The sequence below is a fragment of the Schistocerca nitens genome, chromosome 7 (genome assembly GCF_023898315.1).
Source record: "Schistocerca nitens isolate TAMUIC-IGC-003100 chromosome 7, iqSchNite1.1, whole genome shotgun sequence".
NCBI lineage: Eukaryota > Metazoa > Arthropoda > Insecta > Orthoptera > Acrididae > Schistocerca > Schistocerca nitens.
In genome coordinates this window covers 266776786-266796733 of record NC_064620.1, presented here as the reverse complement: position 1 = coordinate 266796733, position 19948 = coordinate 266776786, and the positions used below count along the sequence as shown (strand labels likewise).

At 40.6% G+C, this 19948-nt stretch overlaps 1 protein-coding gene across 1 annotated transcript in view; it reads left to right on the top strand.

The window, feature by feature from the left end:
* Positions 1 to 19948, top strand: part of LOC126195402 (long-chain fatty acid transport protein 1-like) — a 332742-nt gene that overhangs the window by 282227 nt on the left and 30567 nt on the right. Inside the window, exons 6-8 of the mRNA XM_049933995.1 lie at positions 3189 to 3381; positions 4877 to 5020; positions 5105 to 5242. Coding sequence (XP_049789952.1) covers positions 3189 to 3381; positions 4877 to 5020; positions 5105 to 5242 — 475 coding nt within the window. The remainder of the gene's footprint in view (positions 1 to 3188; positions 3382 to 4876; positions 5021 to 5104; positions 5243 to 19948) is intronic.

Here is a 19948-nt window from a genome sequence, read left to right as displayed (position 1 = left end):
AAATCCATTGCTGTGGACTTAGTGCTCTCCAGCAAGGTCGGCCACCTGTTGGGCTTACATCATCTGCTGCCGCCTTCCACCCTGGACCATCCAGGGCCATGCAGCTGTTCAACAGTTATCAGTTGTGTGGACAAGCTTCTTGCTGACTGTCTTTGCTCTGGGCAGACTCTGCTGTCATGATATGCCTTGTCTTCATGGGGCTTCCAGTGTGGTAGTACATGCGTTGATCAGGCTCACCCAGGACTATTAGTGCCCTATACTTGGTGCAGTTTGTGCAATGTCCCATCTTGTTGGGTCAGCACCTCTATCAGGCACCATCTCACCACACAACTGCTACCCTCAATCTTTGTGGCAGATTACCAGCATCCTGACCTTGTTCTACCCTGTTGCACCATCTGCCATAGTGCCCGACCAACCCACTCATTAAAATAACATTGTCCAGAAAGTTGTATCATTTCTGCATAATTCCAGAAGTTCTTCACAAATGAGCAATTGTTTGGACTCGAGGTCATGGGTAAAGATTTTCAGGACTAGTTTTGCAGTCACTTTCTTCATCTGATGTTCTTCAGTTACAGTTTAATGGACAATAATTTTGGACATCCAGAGTCTGAGCTGTAAGATGAACACTCATTCTATGGCCTCTGATCAAAAGTTTGCATGTCACTCAATCTTCACCTTTCAACATTGTAGGTTGTTCAGAGTGAGTTTCATCATCGACTTAATCCTGCTTTCCAAAAACACATTGTGCCACTGAAACAGCAGTTGGTTTGACAAACATTCACTCCCAAATGCCTGTTCAATCATTGGATATGTTTCAACTGTGGTCTTGCCAAGTTACATGCAACATTTGAGTGCATATTGTTGTTCAAGTGAACTCTCCATCGTGGCTGTAACCAGGCAACCAAACAGAGGTTAATATAGGGACATATTCTGCCTCTCCAGAACTCAGAGGGAACTAAAATTGGTTGTACTGAGGAGCCAACAGCTCCCACAAATGAACCTGGATGAGTAGATCTTAGTCTGATCAATAGGAGCATCAGAATAGAAGAGTGACATTACTTTCTGGACAAACATTTTGTATACATGATTGCTATTTTTGGAACTATAAAATATTTTAACAAGTAATTACAGCATCTAATAATTTATCTAATAGCACAGTAACATTAACAGAGTCAAAAGCATTTTTGAATGCAGCTGCATGTTTCTTTGTTTCTCTACCGCTTATCATTTCATCAAGAAACTGAGCAGCTGCCACCCTGGTGGGTTCGTTTTGTAAGAAACCATTTTGCTTCTCAGAACTAAATTGCTTTTGTCCAGAAAAGTTATGGTTCTATTTTAGATTACCTTCCCCAATATGTTAGAGAAGACCAGTGAAACAGAGATTGACTTAAAACTTTTAGCGAATTTAATTCATTTGATAAATTTTCTTTTCTGTTTGTCCCCTTTCTTAAAAGCTAGGAATAATTGAGTTTCAGTCTTTCTGGAAAGGTAATAGTTCAAATTACACTGTCAACTGCTGCAGACAGAGGTTCACAATGCTTCTTAGAGATTCCTAAAATGTTAATGTTTATTTTCACTTCCTGCAGAGGTTACTGTTTTGATGAACAAATGCTACTGGTTATTTCTCTGCTGTCAGTGGAAAGAAGGTACATGTATGCTTAATGTTAAGGTCACCATAACATTTGTCACTTGTTACTCTAAAACTATTAATTACATCCCATATGTCAGCAGTCAGGTTACTTGCATTTTGGAGCTCACTATTATTATAATTGCTTCCAGTTTCAGTTAACAAACTGTTATCACACTCATTGTAACTGCTGAAGGCAGCTTTAAGTTTGGGATTATTGTCTTCTACAGTTCCAAATTGTTATAAAGTAACTTCTCCTAATCAGATAGTCTCATTTGTATGATTTGTAGTTGTGACTTTTGTATCCACATCAAAGCAGTAATGCAAATCATTGGTAAAATGATAAGTGACACATTTTTTGATGAACTACAAGGTGAATTGTAATGTTCTCTTAAGGCTACTGATTTATCATCATATGCAAGTCTTTTACATACACACTGTTCCTTTTCTTGCCAGTTTGGGGTGGGTGTGAGGGGAGTGCTATCATTTGAGTGAAACTGAAGCTGCATTGCATGGTGATCAGAGATGCCGAACTCCAGGACAGATGTGCTATATGAAAAACTGATCATGCTATTTATTATATTTTCCAGACTTGTATTTTTGTTATCATTTTTATAATGTGCTCATTTGATAGTGGGATCAGGCCAATTTCATTAAGTTACAGGTAACTCATATATAAAAATCTGTGAACACCCTGAAAAATTATATGAGCATGCAGTTACACTAGATACAAACAGGAAGTGATACATGGATTCTTTCCTGGGAGGATGCTTTAAAATACCTTTGGGACTGGCATCCTCATCTTAAAAACAACATACATATGGGTATAACAATATTATGAAAAGGATAGTTGCTACTCACCATATCGCGGAGATGCTGAGTCACATATAGGCACAACAAAAAGACTGTCAGAAAGTGAGCTTTTGGCCAACAAGGCCTTTGATAGAAATAGACAACATATACACACACACTCACTCAGACACAACTCACACACACATGACCACAGTCCCCTGCTGCTGAGGGGACTGATTTGTCTTTCCTGCTAATAGAAGCTTAGAAGATCATGGACAGAGGGCTACAAATACTAACTGTTACCAAAGTACCAGTGTACAGTTACCATCAAGAGAAAAAAATCAGTCAAATATCACAAGTTCATAGTCTTTCCCTTATGTAAATGCCAAAAAGCATATCTTTCATAACACACTCGAAATTCATAGAACATTCATTCTGCATATCTGATTGATATTTTTTAACTTCACAAGTTCTCAGTAACTTTTTTAATTTTTTTTACTCATTGCAGTATTAGTATAAACCTAACATTAATAGGGCCTTGTAAATGCTGATGTCTCCTTTCTCTCTGAGAAAAAACTGTTTAATTGCTTTGTCATTTTTAAATGAATTAGTGACTGTCAATATTGCAACTAGTTGTAATATAACAAAACTTAAGCAATTATAAAAATTTTAAATTAATATGAAGCATCTTTTTATAACAAGAAATTTAGTTTCCATAAATACAATAAATAAATTCTTCTTTTTCCATTTTATATTTCACAATTTTTAGGTAGCTCAGTACATAGGGGAGATGTGTCGTTACCTATTGTCTGTGCCACCGAAGCCTGAAGATACTCAACACAAGGTTCGCTTGATGTTTGGAAATGGTCTTCGCCCACAGATATGGAGAGAATTCACTAAGAGATTTGGAATCAAAAAGATTGGAGAATTTTATGGTGCAACAGAGGGGAACTCAAACATTGGTGAATATTATTAGCAATTCATTTGCTGTTTCATAAAGTATTGTTTATACGAGGGCAGTTCAATAAGTAATGCAACACATTTTTTTTCTGAAAGAGGGGTTGTTTTATTCAGCATTGAAATACACCAGGTTATTCCCCAATCTTTTAGCTACACAACACTATTTTTCAATGTAATCTCCATTCAATGCTACGGCCTTACACCACCTTGAAATGAGGGCCTGTATGCCTGCACGGTACCATTCCACTGGTCAATGTCGGAGCCAACGTCGTACTGCATCAATAACTTCATCATCATCCGCGTAGTGCCTCCCACGGATTGCGTCCTTCATTGGGCCAAACATATGGAAATCCGACGGTGCAAGATCGGGGCTGTAGGGTGCATGAGGAAGAACAGTCCACTGAAGTTTTGTGAGCTCCTCTCTGCTGCGAAGACTTGTGTGAGGTCTTGCGTTGTCATGAAGAAGGAGAAGTTCGTTCAGATTTTTGTGCCTACGAACACGCTGAAGTCGTTTCTTCAATTTCTGAAGAGTAGCACAATAAACTTCAGAGTTGATCGTTTGACCATGGGGAAGGACATCGAACAGAATAACCCCTTCAGCGTCCCAGAAGACTGTAACCATGACTTTACCGGCTGAGGGTATGGCTTTAAACTTTTTCTTGGTAGGGGAGTGGGTGTGGCGCCACTCCATTGATTGCCGTTTTGTTTCAGGTTCGAAGTGATGAACCCATGTTTCATCACCTGTAACAATCTTTGACAAGAATTGTCACCCTCAGCCACATGACGAGCAAGCAATTCCGCACAGATGGTTCTCCTTTGCTCTTTATGGTGTTCGGTTAGACAACGAGGGACCCAGCGGGAACAAACCTTTGAATATCCCAACTGGTGAACAATTGTGACAGCACTACCAACAGAGATGTCAAGTTGAGCACTGAGTTGTTTGATGGTGATCCGTCGATCATCTCGAATGAGTGTGTTCGCACGCTCCGCCATTGCAGGAGTCACAGCTGTGCACGGCCGGCCCGCACGCGGGAGATCAGACAGTCTTGCTTGACCTTGCGGCGATGATGACACACGCTTTGCCCAACGACTCACCGTGCTTTTGTCCACTGCCAGATCACCGTAGACATTCTGCAAGCGCCTATGAATATCTGAGATGCCCTGGTTTTCCGCCAAAAGAAACTCGATCACTGCCCGTTGTTTGCAACGCACATCCGTTACAGACGCCATTTTAACAGCTCCGTACAGCGCTGCCACCTGTCGGAAGTCAATGAAACTATACGAGACGAAGCGGGAATGTTTGAAAATATTCCACAAGAAATTTCCGGTTTTTTCAACCAAAATTGGCCGAGAAAAAAAATGTGTTGCATTACTTATTGAACTGCCCTCGTACCTTCGCAGCATGGCTCTTTGAATAGATGTAAATGCTAAAAGTTTCATAAAAGTTTGTTATATTCATCCTACCAATTTACCACATTTTTTGTTGTGATTTTTCAGTCAATGTAGATGGAACAGTTGGTGCTGTTGGCTTTGTTCCTCGATATGCAACTGCAGTCTATCCTGTTATTTTGATAAAAGTTGATGAAGAAACTGGAGAACCTATTAGAGATACTAATGGTTTCTGCGTTCGATGTAATCCAGGTACAGTGATACTGTCAAATAATCTTGTCTTGGAAATCCTGTACACCTAATCGTCTAGCTTACTGAAGTATGTAATATTTTCAGGGGAACCAGGATTGTGTATTGGGAAAATTGATCCCAAAAAAGCTGTAAGCAAATTTAATGGATATGCAGATAAAAAAGCTTCAGAGAAAAAGATACTGAGAAATGTGTTTTCTGTGGGTGACCAGGCTTTCAATACAGGTAATTATTGCTTTACTCTCATTTTAAAAAAGTAATAGTAGTTTTGAGTGGAAATAAAGTCCTATAAGAACAATGGCAGATAATATTTCTCCATTCAGACACAATAAAGTGAAACAAATTCATTCAGTCACTCATTCATTGTATCATGTAGATTCCATCAAGAAAGAGAACCTTGAGGGTGCAGAACAAGTCAGGTTACACATTAACAAGAGAAAAGCAAATTACAGAATCCTCTTGCCACTAATCTCAGTATCACAGCATCATTTTTTTATGTACTGGATGAGTGTAACCGTGACAGTTTTGAATCATTTAGAGGGGATGACGAACAAGTTTTGGATGCTGTCAGTGCTTGAGAAATACCCAGAGCCAAATGTAATCGCTCGCCCTCTTCCATATGAACCCTATTGGCCTGCTAGTTCTGGGCATTCACAGAGGGTGGTATTACTGGTGGTTGGAGCTCCAATATTATGGACCTAGTGGACCCCTCAAGGATATTGCTGCCAAGGAGGGGAAGGAATCTAGTGTGCATTCTGTGTGTATACGAGGAAGAGTCATTCTACGTGTGGAAAGGTGCTTCCAGATGCCATGAAGAGCACAGGGTGCAGCCAGCTGCAGGTGGTAGCTCTTATTGATACTAACAATGTGTGTCACTTTGGATTGGAAGACATCTGCTCTGGTTTCGGACAGTTGTAAAGACTGCGAGTCTTGCTTGCAAGATGAAAGCAGGAAGCTTAGTTGTATTTACCTGTGCAAGTTTAGCTGTATTTACCTGTGAAAACATGCCCTTGGTACCTGTGCCTATGTCAGATCTAGCTGAAAAGTGATTGTCTAAAGTATGTTAGGCTATTCTAAATGATATGGTCCACACCAGATTTTCAGTCCAGATACTTAAGTTGCACTTTGTTGTTGAATAACCTATAGTTTATGGCTGGATCGAGTCTCATTGATTATAATTTATGCACAGTAAACAGCTAACCACACACTAAACTTAACTGGTGTCCTGTAAAGAGACTGTTGAGTGCAGTAACTTAAACTAAGGTGACTCTAAAGTTTATGCAAGGCAAGGAAATCATTAACACATTCCCTAACTACACTGTCTGTCCAAATACATAGTCGTATCAGAACGAAAAAAAATGGAGTGCACAGTAAATAGCATTTAGGAATAACACAGTTCAATGTTCGGTACTATTGTTAGTTTTCAGAATGCATTATTGAAGTTTGATAGAGTTCTTAGGATTAATTGCAAGCTCACATTCAACCACTGAGAAATGGTCACTGAATTATACAAAGATCTCCGTATGCAAAATTTAGATGAAACTTTGAACATTGTATGAGTTGTAATTTGTGCTAATTCATCTGCAGTACATTTTTAGATACAGATATTGCTCATTTCATAACCTGCCACAGACTAACTAAAATGGCTTCCAGGTGCCCCTCTCTTATAAGAATACTTCCAGCTATTGTTGTTGCTGTCTTCTTACTAATTACAATTAAAGTTTTACGCTCCTGAGAAAATGAATAGTAAGGGAAGATTCTTCTAAATATGGACTTTTAGGTAAAACAACAATTGCTATTAAATTCTGCTGTCGTATTTGTCAAAATAGGGTATTTTATGCTGATGTCCAAAATTAAATCAACAAGTAGAAACTTTGCAAGGTTGCAGGTATTTTGCCACAAAACAGCATAAACGGGTGACAATAAATGAGAAACAATGTAAAGAATACAGATCATAAAAAACTGCAACATGCATAATGTAGACAATAAAGGTTCTTCATTTTTTCCAACTTAAACGGATTTGCACACACATTCGCACTAGTCTTGGAGAGTGGTTGGTGGATTCTGACATGATGCAACCAGTCTCCCTAGTGCATCTCAGACATACTCTGTGGGATTCAAATAGGGAGACCAAGCAGACCATGCCATGTGTGCAGTATCTTCTGTTTCCTAGGAAACGTCAGCCAACTGTGGTCTAGGAGGTCAAGCATTATCATGTATCATTACAAAGTCAGGGCCAACAGCAACTCACAACAACTGCTCATGAGGTCTAAAGATCTCATTACGATACCTGACAGCAGTTAAACCTGGCTGATTCACCCGTAAAATTTCCTGAAGAGCTCTGTGAGTGCTCAACACAGTTCTTGCCCACACCATTAGGGATCCTTCTCAATATCGGTCTCTTTCCACAATGTTTGGGTTCCTGTTCCACATTCCCTCCAGATGTGAATCCACCAATAATTGCTCTCCAGACCAAATCGTGGCTCACCTGTAAAAAACACATTGGCCCCCTGTTTGACCTCCAGGTGGCATGTTGACGACTCTGCTCTAAACATTCTCTTCTGTGAAGACACATCATAGGTACACATACAGCAGTAAAGGCCACCCTGCTGAAGCCTTTCGCACATGGTTTGCCTCGATGTAACACACCCAGTGGATGCTGCAAGGTCATGCAGTACTAAGGCTAAGGCGGTGCCGTTGTGCCCTTACAGCCAAATAACAGTTCTCTCTTTTGATGTCACGCATGGTCGGCCCTACCCGAGTCTTCAGGCTACAGTTTAAGTTTCTATAAACTGTCGTCGCATTTGAGAAATAACAGAATGATTCACATTAAGCCATCAGGCCAAGTCAGTTTGTTAATGTTCTGCTTCCATTCTTCCTATGGTCCAGCACTGCAGAGTCTGGTAGGCATATTCTCTGTGCCATACTGCAATGTCTGGGACTCTGTATACAATGCTTCTGGATGTGGGGCTACCCAACAAACACTATTCCGTTTGATAGGTGCCCTGACATCATCTCTGGCGTAGTTTTTCCTCGACTGGAATGCCGTCTTCCGTGCAGAACACAATCGTACGGACGTCTGTTGACAGTTTGTTTGATTATATCATAAATTAGGCACAGGAGAGTGAAACTGCTGTTTGTTGTTTTAATTTTGGATACAAGTGTATTTCAGTCTCAATGTTTTGACTATAAATGTTAATTACCCTGAAACTAAATGAAAGCAAAACCTGCTAACATATTTTGAGCATTAGCTATAATTATTTAGCTATAATTATTTTTCCATGTTTTTCCTCTACTCTACCCAGAAGTTAGTAACTGGATATAAGTTTACGAGTGAACAATGATAATGAAGTTTTGTATTACAGGTGTCTTGCAATTAGCACAGTTTTAGGTAAATTAATTACACCAATGGCTTCTAATTAACTAAATGAATTGTGCTGGATAATAAAGTCAAGTTGGCTAATCCTGAGTTCTCATTCAAGATTTCTAGTACCGTACACTTTGTCATATAAATGATAATCTCGAAGATATTTGCAGAAAAATTAAATAAAAATTTTGGTGGGAAGAAAACATAACAAGGGAAAAGAACACAACTGCTTCATTACAAGTAGAGATCACCATTTCTAGCATCATTGGCAGAACTGTGATCCTCTGGTACAGAGCCAAGTGGAGGGTCTGAATCAGATGCTAAGGTGGTTTTGCAACCATTTAGATTGTAGATGCCTTGAATTATGCCATTGTATGAGTTATGACTACAAAGTAAGTTCTGTTTGGTTATATAAAACAAACGTGTGCAGAAAAAAAAAATATTCTACAAAAATATATAACTGTTAAAACTACTTTTCTGCAAAGCTTCCAAAATTTTGTAGGCACTTGTCACAGCGTGGCACAAGTTTTTTTATGCCTTCTTCATAGAAGGTTGCCACCTGTGTATTCAACCATGTGGTAACATGTTCTTTCAGCTTGTCATCATCATTGAAGTGTTGTCCACCAAGGACAGATTTTAGGTGTAAGAAGAGATGAAAGTTGCTAGGAGCAAGGTCCGGGCTGTATGGGGGATAATCAAATGCATCCCAGTGAAATTCCCGTAAGTGTCATTTGGACACATTCTCCTTGTGTGAAAAAAAAACAACACCTTTTGACAGTAATCCTCGGCACTTGTTCTGTATTGTGTGGCGGGATTTTTTAATGGTCTCGCAGTAACCATGTGCATTGATTGTTTGGCCTCATGGTAAGAAATCAATTAGCAAAATCCCTTTTCTGTCCCAAAAAATGGTGCACATGACTTTTGAGGTGTTAAGATTTGCTTAGGCTTAACCTTCGTTGGGGATGAAGTGTGACTCCATTCCATTGATTGCCGTTTTGTTTCAGGGATGTTGTACGATACCCTAGTTTCATCCTCCATGACTATCCGAGAAAGAAAACAATCACCTTCTTCATTGTAGTGTGTCAAAAACTGAAGTGCAGTACCCATCCGTTGCTTTTGTGTTGTTCAGTAAGAATTTTGGGTACCCAACATGAGAAAAGTTTTTGAAATTTCAGTTTTTCAGTAACAATTTCATGAATTAGGATTGTGAGATTTGCGGAACTTCCATAACAAGGGTACTAAGTGTAAACTTATGGTTGTGCTTAATCTTCTCTTCAGTTGTGTGAACCAGTTCATCAGTAACCACAGACGGGCATCCACTTCTTTGTTCATCGTGCACTTGATCACGTCCTTCATTGAGCAGTCTGACCCATCTTGTAATCGTTGAATCACTCATAGCATTTTGTCCGTAAACCTTGCAGATTTGTCAAAGAATTTCATTTGATTTAACTTTCTTTGCATTTAGAAAACAAATCACTGATCTGATTTCACACACAGTGGCATTTTCAATTACAGCTGACATTATAAAGAAGCACTACAAAGCACACGTGGGCAGCAGAAAGCTGAAAATGACATACATGTCTTCTCCTTGAGTCAGAGTAACTGCCGCACATGCTCAGAACTGTGATCGTAGCGCTGCCACAGATAGAAATAGAAATGGAACTTACTTTGAGGACGACCCACGAATGTTGAGTTTCCGGGTCAGGGGTCCATACACACAGAAATGGCTACACATGTAACGGGCTCTATGTTGATGGGACTGAGCAATTTTTAGGTTAGAGAATCTCAGGAAACTACAGAAAGGGTGTCAGTCTGAAAGGGTCCAGGGCCAACAGAGGATGACGGTGGATCTAGCAACAGTTGATACTGTAGTTGTAAATTGTCATCGCTGTGTTTAGAAAGAACCAGAGCTGCAAGCGCTAATAGAAAGCACTGAAGCTCAAATGGTTATAGGTATGGAAAGCTTGCTGAAGCTGGAAAGAAGTTCAACCAAAATTTTTACAAAGGCCCTAACCATGTTCAGAAAGGTTAGATTAAATACAGTTGGCAGTGGAATTTTTATTGCTTTCAGAAGTAGTTTACCCTGTAGAGAATTTGAAGTAGACAGTTCATGTGGGCTAGTATGGGTAGAGGTTACAGTTTCAACTGGAATAAATTAATAATTGGTTCCTTTTACCAATACCTGCAACTCAGATGATACAGTTCCTGAACAGTTCAAACAAAACTTGAGTCACATTTCAAATAGGTATCCCAACCATACAATTATAGTTGGTGGTGACTCCAGTCTACTCTTGATATGTTGGTGAAAGTACATGTTTAAAGTCGTGGTAGCATAAAATGTCATCTGAGACCATACTGACTGCTTTCTCAGAAAATTATTTTGAACAATTAGTTCAGCAGCCCACTCGATGTGTAAATTGTTGTGAAAGCATACTTGACCTTTTAGCAACAAATGATGCTAAGCAAATAGGGAGTATGATGATGGAGGCAGGGATTAGTGATCACAAAGTTGTTGTAGTGAGACGATAAATAAATGCAAACTACATCAATTTAAAAAAGTAGATAGAAATTAGCTTGATGCCTTCCTAAGAGACAGTCATCACTCCTTCCAGTCTGTCCATGTAAGCTGAGGACAGATGTGGTTTGGATTCAAAGAAATAGTATCGATGACATTTGAAAAATATACACTCCTGGAAATTGAAATAAGAACACCGTGAATTCATTGTCCCAGGAAGGGGAAACTTTATTGACACATTCCTGGGGTCAGATACATCACATGATCACACTGACAGAACCACAGGCACATAGACACAGGCAACAGAGCATGCACAATGTCGGCACTAGTACAGTGTATATCCACCTTTCGCAGCAATGCAGGCTGCTATTCTCCCATGGAGACGATCGTAGAGATGCTGGATGTAGTCCTGTGGAACGGCTTGCCATGCCATTTCCACCTGGCGCCTCCGTTGGACCAGCATTCGTGCTGGACGTGCAGACCGCGTGAGACGACGCTTCATCCAGTCCCAAACATGCTCAATGGGGGACAGATCCGGAGATCTTGCTGGCCAGGGTAGTTGACTTACACCTTCTAGAGCACGTTGGGTGGCACGGGATACATGCGGACGTGCATTGTCCTGTTGGAACAGCAAGTTCCCTTGCCGGTCTGGGAATGGTAGAACGATGGGTTCGATGACGGTTTGGATGTACCGTGCACTATTCAGTGTCCCCTCGACGATCACCAGTGGTGTACGGCCAGTGTAGGAGATCGCTCCCCACACCATGATGCCGGGTGTTGGCCCTGTGTGCCTCGGTCGTATGCAGTCCTGATTGTGGCGCTCACCTGCACGGCGCCAAACACGCATACGACCATCATTGGCACCAAGGCAGAAGTGACTCTCATCGCTGAAGACGACACATCTCCATTCGTCCCTCCATTCACGCCTGTCGCGACACCACTGGAGGCGGGCTACACGATGTTGGGGGGTGATCGGAAGACGGCCTAACGGTGTGCGGGACCGTAGCCCAGCTTCATGGAGACGGTTGCGAATGGTCCTCGCCGATACCCCAGGAGCAACAGTGTCCCTAATTTGCTGGGAAGTGGCGGTGCGGTCCCCTACGGCACTGCGTAGGATCCTACGGTCTTGGCGTGCATCCGTGCGTCGCTGCGGTCCGGTCCCAGGTCGACGGGCACGTGCACCTTCCGCCGACCACTGGCGACAACATCGATGTACTGTGGAGACCTCACGCCCCACGTGTTGAGCAATTCGGCGGTGCGTCCACCCGGCCTCCCGCATGCCCACTATACGCCCTCGCTCAAAGTCCGTCAACTGCACATACGGTTCACGTCCACGCTGTCGCGGCATGCTACCAGTGTTAAAGACTGCGATGGAGCTCCGTATGCCACGGCAAACTGGCTGACACTGACGGCGGCGGTGCACAAATGCTGCGCAGCTAGCGCCATTCGACGGCCAACACCGCGGTTCCTGGTGTGTCCGCTGTGCCGTGCGTGTGATCATTGCTTGTACAGCCCTCTCGCAGTGTCCGGAGCAAGTATGGTGGGTCTGACACACCGGTGTCAATGTGTTCTTTTTTCCATTTCCAGGAGTGTATGTACCAAATAACTTAATAGGAGGTGGTACTGATCCCACATGATACACAAAAAACATCAGAACACTGTTGCAGAAGCAATAAAAAAAAAAACATGCCAAATTTAAAAGAATGTAAAATCCCCATGATTGGTGAAGTTTTACAGAAGCTCAAAATGTAGCGCAAACTTCAATGCAAGATGTTTGAATAGTTTCTTCAATGCAAGTCTGTCTCAAAATCTGGCAGAAAACCCAAAGAGATTCTGATCTTACGTAAAGTACGCCAATGGCAAGATGCAGCAAATACCTCCACTGCACAATAACAATGGTGATGTTACTGATGACAGAACCACTAAAGAAGAGTTACTAAACACAGTTTTCTGAAATTACTTCACCAAAGAAGATGAAGTATGAGGTCTGTTAAAAAAAATCCAAAACATTCGTAGTTTTGCACCACTGGTGTGTTGGAGCAAAATGCGGTTGGCATCCCTGCACATGCCTGTGTTTAATGTTTAACTGCCAAAGTTTCATTATTGTATGTCTGTTAGTTATTGTTCAGTGCAGTATTGAGTAGAACATTGTATTGCACAGTTTGCGAATTTTGAGACGGCAGAGTTAGAGGAGCAACGCATCTGCATTAAATTTTGCATTAAACCTTCAAAAAGACACAACAAATGATGCAGAAAACCTATGGTAATGAGTGCTTAAGCCATACTTGGTGTTATGAATGGTTCATGAAGTTTCAAAATGGCCAGATGGAAGTTGAATATGACCCTTGTTCAGGATGCCCTTTGATATCTGCTGATGACACTCAAGTCAGGAACATCAACGAAATTGCATGTGCTAATCTAAGACTGACTGCCCAAGAAATTGCAGAAGAATCAATTTGATCATGTCATGAAATCCTGACACGACATTTTGGAGCGTATCATGTTACCACTAGTTCGTCCCATGGCTCATGAGTCAGGACATGAAAGACTTCGCCTTGCAATCTGTTAAGAGCTTTTGGGTTGCACAGTTGAGGAAGAGGTGTTCCTTAAGAGAGTCATAACTGGTGATGAGATGTGGGTCTGTGGTAAGGATGTTGAGACCAAGGTCAAATCTTCACAACAGGTTGGGAAAGGTTCTCAGAGACCAAAAAAAGCTTGTCAGGTCACATAAAATGGCAAAGCCATGCTGATAACTTTCTTTGACTTTGAAGGATTAGTGCATCATGAATTCATGCCACAGGGGCAAACTGCTGATCGATGGTACTAGAGGGACGTGTTGTGATGCCTGCGAGAAAATGTGAGAAGGAAACAGCCTGAAATGTGGCGAGACAATTCATGGCTCTTGCATCATGATAACACACCTGCACATTCATCCCTGTTGCTGTGTGACTATTGCACAAAAACGAAATCACTGTGCTGCCTTATCCTCCATACTCTCCAGACCTGGCCCCTGAGGACTTTTTTTTATTTCCAAAGTTGAAAACCCCATTGAAAGGATAAAGATTTGCAATATAGAAGAGATGAGAGAAAATTCACAGTTGGTGCTTAGTGCGATCTAGCAAGAGGCGTGCCAAGACTGTTTCTGGAAGTGTAAATGGTGTTGGGAGCAGTATATCAATTGAGGAGGAGGATATTTCAAAGGAGACAATGTACAATAAGTAAAAGGTACAGCATAGAAATATTTTGTGGACAAAGTTCCAGAATTTTTTGAACAGGCCTCGTAAATATTCCAGAATTCAAACCAAGAACAATTACCAAACTGAGTGACTTAGTAGTACAAGAGTTTACTGAAAAGTAATGCCTCCACATTACAACGCTGCGATCTCTGACACAACGGCTAACAAGGGTCTGAAAGGAAAAGGGAAATGTTTTCCTGCAGCATGACAATGCCAAACCACACAGTCCATGTGCCACCACAGCAGAATTTCAGAGACTGAATCTCACCACCATACAGCATCCTCCATACAGTCCAGATTTAGCACTGTCTGACTTCCATTTGTTCACGATAATGAAAGATGATCTGCAAGGACATCATTATGCTTCTGATGAAGATGTTGAGAGAACTGTGAGACTGTGGTTGCGGAAACAGTGTGTTGACTTCTTCCGTAATGGCTTCAGAAAACTTGTTCATCATTGGCAGAAATGTATCCAAGTGGCTGGTGATTATGTGGAAAAGTGAATATTGGTAATTAAAGATCACATTCTATTTCTGCATTTGATTCATTAAAATATTCCCATCCAAACACAATTAACGAAGCTGGAGGCTTTACTTTTCATTCAACCCTTGTAGATATCTTTGGTGTAGTGACATAGCTTAAATCACCTAATAACGGCAAGGCCTCCAGTCCAAGTTTATACCAGTCAGGTTCCTTTCAAAATATGCAGATACAATAGCTCCATAATTAGCAATCATATATAAATGCTCCCTCATCAAAAGATCCATACCTAAAGACTGGAAAGTAGCACAAATCACACCAGTAACCAAGAAAGGAAATAGAAGGGATCTGCTGAATCACAGACCCATGTCGCAAACGATGATCTTCAGTAGGATTTTTTAACATGTACTGTATTTAAACATTATGAATTACCTCAAAGAAAACGATTTGTTGACAAATAGCCAACATGGATTCAAAAAATACCATTCTTGTGAAAACAACTAGCTCTTTATTTGCACAAAGTAATGAGTGCTATCAACAAGGGTAATCAAATTGATTCCATTTTTTTAGATTTTCAAAAGGCTTTTGAGACTGGTCCTTGCAAGCAATTTCTAATTAAATCGTGTGCTAAGGACTAGTATCTAAGTTTGTGACTGGATTTGTGATTTCCTGTCAGAAAGGTCACAGTTCATAGTAATTGATGGAAAGTCATCAAGTAAAGCAGAAGTGATATCTGGCGTTCCCCAAGGCAGTGTTATAGATTCTCTGCTGTTCCAAATCTACATAAATGATTTAGGAGCCAATATGAGCTGCCCTCTTAGTTATTTGCACATGGTGCTTCATTTACCATCTTGCAAAGTTGTCATATGATCAAAACCATTTGCAAAATCATTTAAACAAGATATCTGTGTGGTGCAAAAGTGGCAATTGACTCTAAATAATGAAAAATTTGAAGTCATCCACATGAGTACTTAAAGGAATCCATTAAATTTCTGTAACATAATAAATCACATAAATCTAAACACTGTAAATTCAACTAAATACTTGGGGATTAAAATTGTGAATAGCTTGATTTGGAACAATCATGTGTATAATGTTATGGGGAAAACAAACCAAAGACTGGTTTATTGGCATAACACTTAGAAAATGCAATAGGTCTACTAATGAGACTGTCTATCTGTGGTGTCACCGCCAGACACCACACTTGCTAGGTGGTAGCTTAAATCGGCCGCGGTCCATTAGTACATGTCGGACCTGCATGTCGCCACTGTCAGGATCGCAGACCGAGCGCCACCACAAGGCAGGTCTCGAGAGACGGACTAGCACTCGCCCCAGTTGTACGACGACGTTGCTAGCGACTACACTGACGACGCCTTTCTCTCATTTGCCGAGAGACAGTTAGAATAGCCTTCAGCTAAGTCCATGGCTACGACCTAGCAAGGCGCCATTAACCATATCCGGAGAGAGTCTCACTTGTATTATCAAGAGAAATGTACCACAAAGAATTAAAGTTAAGTATACGAGAAGCTCCATTCTTTTCTTTATAGCTTTCATCACGTATCCTGTTTCAGACCTCACTCCATCCTTCGTGAGTTAGCGCGTGCATCTTGGCCGCCTCTTTCAATTAGTGTGCGTAGTGTTAGCAAGTCTGCCGACACTACACTATCTATGCTAGTTCATCCTCCACTAGAGTATTGCTGTGTGATGTGGGATCTGCGTCAGATGGGATTGATGGAGGACATCAAAAAAGTTCAAAGAAGGGCAGCTTGTTTTGTATTATTGCAACATAGAGGGGAGAGTGCCGTGGATATGATATGCAAATTGGGGTGGCCATTATTACAGCGAAGACTTTTTTTGCTGTGGCAGGATCTCCTCATGAAAGTTCATTTTTTTGCTCATAACGTGAAAATATGTTTTGGTGCCCACCTACATAGGGAGAAATGATAATCGTCTACATCTAGATCTACATCCACATGGTTACTCTGCAATTCACACTTAAGTGCCTGGCAGAGGGTTCATTGAACCATTTTCGTACTACTACTGTACCATTCCACTCTTGAATGGTGCTTGGGAAAAAGGAACACCTAACTCTTTCCGTTCGAGCTCTGATTTCTCTTATTTTATTATGATGATCATTTCTCCCTACGTAGGTGTGTGTCAACAAAATATTTACGCATTCAGAAGAAAAAGTTGGTGATTGAAATTTTGTAAATAGATCTCGCCGCAAAGAAAACCGCCTATGTTTCAGTGACTGCCACCCCAACTCGCATATCATATCAGTGACACACTCACCCCTGTTGTGCGATAACACGAAACGATCTGCCCTTCTTTGCACTTTTTCGATGTCCTCCATCAATCCTACCTGATAAGAGAAATCACAGCTTACATGGAAAGATTTAAGTGTTCATTTTTCCTGTCTGCTTTTAGAGAGTTGAATGGTAAAGAAATAGCTTGAAGATGGTTCGATGAACCCTTTGCCAGGCACTTAATTGTGAATTGCAGAGTAATCATATAGATGTAGAAGTAGATTATGTGTAAAGCAGTGTCTGGTGAGAACAGTTCTTTCATCCTTCTAAAGACAGTGACCCCAAATTGCCCCCTATCTGATGATGTGTGGTGACTTGATATCAGATAGGCCAGAGCAGAATGCTGTGCATCACAGATCTATTATTTTATAATTGTAAGAGAGATTATGGTTTTGAATTTGATTGTAGAAACATTACAGCAATTAGAAATTATAGTCCTGTTGATGGGAATGATTTCGTTACTTTTATATAAACCAATAATATTTTATTCAGGAGCAGCCCCATGAAAAAAATAATAATTATTTTTTATTTATTTCTGGTTTTATAACCCAAGATTATACATCAAATATAATTTTCATTTTCCATTCATACCTATCTCTCCATTATGATCACATCATAATAATTCTGACTGATCATTAACAACACAAAGTTTAACTCATACATAAATGTGTTCACATATGTGGGCTAGTGCTTGTATTGTGTATTCTTTCTACAAATATCTTATTATAGTTTGACACCCAGTCCTGGGATTTCAGTATTTTGAGTCCAGAAACTCTGCAGATTGTTAAAATTTAACACTGAGCAAAATAGATGTATACATTGGTAGCCAATTGAAGAACTTACAAACAACTCTTATTACGCCAAAAAATATGCAAGTACTGATGATAAATTTTCATTAGTTATTGTCTTATGTTCAGAAAATTTTTGAAGTGTAATACTGTATTAGATGTCTCCACCTGCAGTACTAATGGTTGGATTGAAAGACTCAGATGTGCTGCTGTCATTCCCAGATCCAGATAAAGGAAGAGGGTTGGTGCCTAATGAAATTGTAAAAGGAAAATGGCTCTGAGCACTATGGGACTCAACATCTTAGGTCATAAGTCCCCTAGAACATAGAACTACTTAAACCTAACTAACCTAAGGACATCACACACACCCATGCCCGAGGCAGGATTCGAACCTGCGACCACAGTAGTCCCGCGGTTCCGGACTGCAGCGCCAGAACCGCTAGACCACCGCGGCCGGCTAAATTGTAAAAGGAAGCCTGGTCACATTTCAGGGCACCTCAGTGGCTAACTGCCTTAGTTGTAACTCAGTTGATGCCTATGCATTGACTCCCAACATAATCATTTGATTCAGTATGGTGGCAAGCTCGCTTGTAAAAAGCACTGCTCCCCAGGTGGTAACCAATCCACCATTGTCAAAGACAACTCCAGTGAACCAACAGATTATGGGGAGCTCGCATCAACATGCAAGAGATTGAAAAGTAAGAAAGCGTCTTACTTTGTTACCTTCAACATTAACGCTCTCCTTAAAACCAGAAAACTGAAATACCTGACAGATACTCTGGCCAAACAGAAAATCATTATAACATTGTTACGAGAAATGAGATACACAGAGGAAGCAGCATTTGAATCAGAAGGAGTTTCGATTCTGAATGGAAAGCCTGTCCAGAGATTACTAAAGAGTGCCCCTCAACTTGGTACAGGCGTTATGAAAAGTAAACAAATCCTAGCACCCATCATCACTGACTTCAGCTCCAGAAACAGTAGGCACTTCAGTCTTATCTTTAGTGGAGCAAATAAGGTATACATTTTGGTCAATGTGTATGCTTCCATAAACAAAGACAAAAAAAAAAAACAGGTCCAGAAAAAGTAGAAGAATTTTGGGAAGACCTGGAGGAGACACTATACAAAATTCCAACCAAGAAAGTCATCCTATTTCTGGGGCTTCAACACTCGACTCAAGAAAGAAAGAAAGAAAGAAAGAAAATTCAGGATCATCATTGGGAACTATGCAGCCCACAGTACAACTAATTCTAATGGTGAATGACTAGTGAAAATTTGTATGAGTTTTGATCAGATAATTAAATCAACAGCATTTCAACACCTTCCAAGAAAACAGAAAACATGGTATCTCCCAACACTCTACCAGGAGAGTACCAGATCGATCATGTAGCAATGTCGAGATGTACAGAGAAGGAAATTCAAAATCTCAAAGTCCTAATGGATGCAAACTTAGATTCAGATCATTTTCTTTCCAGAATTAAGGTCAAAATCTCAAAGATCCCATCACACTAAAAACGCTACTCGTATCAAGAAGTTTGATACAGAGTAACTTAGAATTAGAAAAGATTTTAGATGAGCTTGAATCAAAAGGATTATCAAGGACAGTAACAGTTAAAAGGCACAGTGATTGACAGTGTGAGGGAAAAAGTTTGCCCCGAGAAGACAGTGGTCAGCAGAAGGAGATAGGGCAATCAAACAGCATTGGTAAGCATGGACTGGTTGGTGTTCTCAGAAAACTCCAGAAAATCTAAAGAACTCCAAGAAATCTCAAGAGAAGATATGAGAAGGGAAGCATAACTCGGATAAAATATGGTTTTCGAAAGAAAAGCATTCAAGTAGATATGATTCCCTAAAATCTCAACTTTAAGAACAAAGAAGGAAAGATAGTATATGGAGACATGGAAAACAGTCAAATCTTTGCCAAGTACTTTGACGAGCTCATGGACTGTGAAGTGTCATCTGAAATATTCAGCTACAATAAGAAAGAATCAAATCCCAGCTCAGAACCACCAACTATGGAGGAGATTAGGAGCATCATAGATACCTTGAAGAATAATAAGGCTGCTGGGAGAGATGGACTTATTGCAGAACTCTTGAAGTATGTGAACAAGAATACAGTCATTGATCTGACTCCTGTAATACAGGTAAGTACAATTTGGGAAGAAGAGCAGCTTCCAGAAGAATGGATGTTGGCACTAATACATCGTCTACACAAAAAAGGAGATAAGTCAGAGCCTGG